Source organism: Taudactylus pleione, unplaced genomic scaffold, assembly GCF_031769625.1.
Source record: "Taudactylus pleione unplaced genomic scaffold, aTauple2 ptg000760l, whole genome shotgun sequence".
In the NCBI taxonomy this organism is placed as follows: Eukaryota; Metazoa; Chordata; class Amphibia; order Anura; family Myobatrachidae; genus Taudactylus; species Taudactylus pleione.
Genome location: NW_028285162.1, coordinates 9619177 through 9624228, shown reverse-complemented (window position 1 = coordinate 9624228; position 5052 = coordinate 9619177). Strand labels below are relative to the sequence as shown.

General features: G+C 40.7%; 1 protein-coding gene across 1 annotated transcript; it reads left to right on the top strand.

The window, feature by feature from the left end:
• Nucleotides 1-685: 685 nt before the first annotated feature.
• Nucleotides 686-4336, top strand: LOC148476964 (uncharacterized protein F54H12.2-like). Its single transcript, XM_088457438.1, has 3 exons — nt 686-914; nt 3153-3659; nt 3978-4336. The coding sequence occupies exons 1-3, from the start codon at nt 686-688 to the stop codon at nt 4334-4336; spliced, it is 1095 nt and encodes a 364-aa protein (XP_088313564.1).
• Nucleotides 4337-5052: the final 716 nt, after the last annotated feature.

Genomic DNA, 5052 nt, shown 5'->3' with positions numbered 1-5052 from the left:
CTTGTACCTATTGTTGCTAGATTTTAGCTGCTCTGTGTTCATTATGGCAGGTTAGTAGTATAGAGCACACTTTTCTGTCAAACTCAAAAGTGACAGGTGCCCCCCCACTCTCCTCCCACCCCACACCCACTCTCCTCCCACACCACACCCACTCCGCCCTAACCCAGCCCTAAACCCGCAATAATCCTGCCCATATCACTCCTAACACTCCCTGTTTTACTCCCCTTTTTTATATAAAATGTCATATAAATTTTATATCCAGTATATAAATTTTATATCTTTTTTATATAAAATGTCATATAAATTTTATATCCTATTAATATTAACTGTATATAAATTTTATATGCTGTTGATAATAATGGGCTATCAAATTAATATAGCATTTATATAAAATGGGTAATTTGTAATTGCAGCAAATAATGAATATTATTAACCCTTATAAGAGTAATAAGCTGATTATGTCTACAATCAAATACATCAACGTGTGACACCACGCGGTTAGCTGAGAAAAATGCGGATGAAAAAAGCGTATTACACGGTATTAAATCCAGGGAGTTATAGCGGCATTGATACGTTTTATGCTGCAAATAAAGGCAGGTTTAAAAGAACCGATATTAAAAAATGGCTGTGTGATCAAGATGCTTATACTTTACATAAGCCGGCCAGGAAAAACTATAGAAGGAACATGATCTGCGTATCGGATATAAACCAGCAATGGCAATGCGACTTGGTCTCGCTCATAGATCTCGCGAAGTACAACAATGGTTTTAAGACAATACTAACCATTATCGATATTTTCAGTAAGACAGCATGGGCGGTAAGCCTAATGAATAAGAACGCTACAGCAGTCGCTAATGCATTTGAAAAAATATTCCATCAGGATTACATACCAAAGAAGCTGCAAACTGATCGTGGTAAAGAGTTTCTAAGCAAAATCCTAAAAAAGCTGTTAGAAAAATATGGTGTACATCATTTTACTACCAATAACGATGTCAAAGCATCGGTTATAGAGCGCTTTAATAGGACTTTAAAAACACGGATGTGGAATTATTTCACAGCTCTGAATACATACAGATATATAGACGTATTACCGGACTTCATAATCAGCTATAATAATACATACCACAGAACGATTAAGGGTCATATTCAATTAATTGGCGCACTGGACGGGATTCATTTAGCGGGGATTCCACGCACGGGTGTCCCTGAGACCCCGTGCGAGTCTCTTGTTGTTTGATTTTACCTTGCACCTAAAATCAGCGTGAGGCCGCCCTATTCGGCCTCGCGCGAGCATGAATAACACACTGACTCCGCAGTTGTCGCGGAATCAGTGTGTTCTCGTGTGGAAGTCCTGTTTTTTGACGCGGGGAAAAAACTATTCTATTGAATAGCTTAACCCCGCGCCGCGGGACTTTCACCCGTCAATTACTCGCGGGAGAAGTCCCGCGGGTAATTGAATATGCCCCTAAGTGTACGCCATGTGAAGTGAACCCCTCTAACGCCTTGAGAATTTTCAAGACCACGTACGGAGATTACTTTAAAGCCTGTAAATCCCCGCCGCGTTTAGCTGTCGGTGAGCACGTATGCATCTCCAAATATAAGGATATATTTCAGAAAGGCTACAAACAGAATTATTTTGAGGAAATATTTGTAATACGTGGCGTGAACACTAAAGGTCTTAAGCCGCTTTATACGTTGACGGATCTGTATGGCGAAACTATAATGGGTAGTTTTTACCCCAAAGAGCTTCAAACCATACCAAAAAACTATAATAGAACTTACAAAGTGGAAAAGATTTTAAAAAATAAGACGGTCAGAGGTCAGAAATATGCACTGGTCAAGTGGCGTGGATACCCCGCAAAATTTAACAGCTGTGTCGCTGCATCGGAGATAAAAGATATATAAAACACAACATCTGCTAAACAAGGAGAGATGGATGACAGATCGTTATACATATCCTTACCCAGCAATGCCTCGGCAGACACATTCCCACAAAATAAGATTTCTAACTATACAACAAAACTTGCAAAACTAATACACTTAAACGGCAAATGGGAGGTAGCTCTTACAGAAATACAATACCCCCACACCTGGAATACTTTGGATATACACGATTGTGTGTTGCAAATAACAAATTGGGATAGCCAGAGCATGGATATCACGAGGGTGTGCATTAAAGCCGGTTTTTATGAAACAGTCGATGTGCTACTTGTGGTAATCAATGCAGAAATTGTGCGACATGAACTGGAGGGAGGGTTAAAACTATGGTATGATCCGCTTGAACACAGCGTATCCTTCGACAGTAAGCCCTTGTACCAGCTCACAGCAAGCGCTAAGCTGACAAGAATACAACCTAAAACTAAGTTTTTAAAGCCTTGCACTGACATCAACGGAAGACAATATACATTGTACGTGTACACAGACATTATCGAACACCAGAGGATCGGTGATAGTTATGTCCCATTGCTACGCACGGTTGAAATGAAGGGGCGTAACAACGATATGGTCACAATTCGATATGAGAAACCCGATTCTGTACCTTTTTGCAAAGCACATTTTGACACTATAGCCATAGAAATAAAGAATGACCAGAATGAGAACATCGCATTTAAGTTTCGGAAGGCGATCGTGAAACTACACTTTAGATGTTGCAAAAATGATTTTTATTAACTAACAGAATAGTCGCTATTAAAAATTATTGTGATCCGGCACTCTACACACAATATTATAAAGCACAAGCTGGTAATGGTTTACCCGGTTTTCACGGCAGCGCGTACATGTACGCCCGCGGATTAGGCGGCATTTTTTTAAGCCTTTTCAGAAAAGCGGTGCCTCTTTTCCGAAGAGGTTTAGAGTTGGCTAAACCACACGTAAAGACCGCTGCACGTAATATCGCAAAAGATGTTATCGGACACGCCACAATGGCTGTGGTGAATAAAATACATGATGCGAATCAAGCAAAACAAGATGGTTCGGGGTTAATACATATAAGGAAAGGAGCAGCTAAAAGAAAATGGAAGCGGACGACAACACTTCCGCCATGGTGTATGCACCTTTTAAACAAAAACCGGAGACGTCGCAACTTAAATAAGAAGAGAAAAGCAACGCGAGGGGTTTGTGATATTTTTTAATAATGTCTTTAATACACGCAGAGTCAGTTGAATGCGCAAAATCAGAGCTGGATCTTTTCGACGTACCCCCGACGCAAACTAGCGTGAAGAAAAGTCTATATGTCGAAGTTCAGCCTTTAGCGGCGTTATCCGACACAGCGCCACTTGAATTTTATATAGCAGCCAGTGGTGAACACTACTACGATCTGAACAACACTCTGCTGTACGTCACATGTAAGATTGTACGTGCCGATAACACACCGAAACCACAAGGAGCATGGGCCGCCCTTATTAACTACCCCATAGCGACATTATTCAGCCAAGTGGATGTTACTTTGGGTGACAGGCTCATTTCACAATCCAATAATCTTTACACCTATCGGGCGTACATTGAGACTATATTGAATTATAGCTCTGATGCATTGTCAACAAAGCACACCACTGGATTATTTTACAAAGATGAGGCCGGAGAACATAACACATGTGCGCTGGATGGCGCAAATATTGGATTTAGAAAGCGCGCAAGAGCAACAGCGCAGAGCCGGTCGGGTGAATCACTTGGACCCCTGCACTGCGACCTTTTTCACCAGCATAAACTAATTTTAAATGAGGTTGATTTGAAAATTAAACTCACCAGAAACAAAGATTCATTCTGCTTAATGTCAGCGGAAGTTGAACCCCTTAAAATACAGATCATCGCAGCATCTCTATTTGTGAAAAGAGTACAGGTCTCACCAGAAGTGCGGATTGGGCACGCGCAGGCCCTGCTAAATGGCAACGCGAAATACGCGATTGACCGTGTCGGAATGAAAATCTACAGCATCCCTGCAGGCAGTAGAGTGTTTAATTTAGAAAATATATTTTTAGGCCAGGTGCCGAAAACTGTCATAGCAGGATTTGTGGACAACAAAGCATTTTCAGGTGCCATTTATCGGAACCCGCTATGTTTTGAACATAAAAATTTGAACTTTGCCTCCCTTTATCTGGACGGGACACCCCACCCAGCCAAGCCATTTCAACCTGACTTTGAACACGGTAATGCGGTGCGCGAGTACATGGCACTCATACAGATCACTAATAAACAGAAATCAGATGCCGTTACACTGATTGACCGCGAGGAGTACCTCAACGGCTACACGTTTTTTGCTTTTGATCTGTCGCCAGAGCAGGAGTGCGGGGAACATCTTTCGCTGATAAGAACAGGCAATCTACATGCCAAATTCTGATTTGCAGAGGCGCTGGACCGGACGGTCAATGTGATCATTTACGCGCTATTTGATAATATCATCGAAATTAATCAAAGGCGCGATGTGCTGTATGATTACCTATAAGTGAAAAAACCTATTTTAATTTTTTTCTCATATTTTATTAATTGTCAATACCCCGATGAAAAATGAACACACTACAGATAAATTGCATTCTGTACGATGCACCGACCACACAGTCTGTTTTTAAAGGAACCTACCCCTGTGATATGCTGCCTGATGGTAAACTGACACACTACCCGAGTGCATTTGTAATCAACACCCATACTAGCGGACAACCTGGTGAACACTGGCTGGCTGTTTATTTTAATGAGCAGGGCATTTGTTACTTTTTTGATTCTTATGGCCTCTCGCCAGACAGTAGCATTTTCCCAAAGATTATATTACATTTTATACATTTTAATTCAAAAAGTATTTGTCACCAAAATCGTCAGTTGCAAGATTTTTCAAGCGATGTGTGCGGCCAACATTGTATTTACTTTATATTTTTTATGTGTAAAAACTACAAATATGGGGAATTCCTGGCTCGTTTTAGTAATAATACAAAACGTAATGATAGTTTAGTTTCAAACTTTGTAAGCCGCATGCCAAGAAGTCATTGTTTGAGTCATTATACGGATAAATATATACAGAAATGTGTAACTTGTTGTAATAACCGATGTGCTTGACGTATTTTA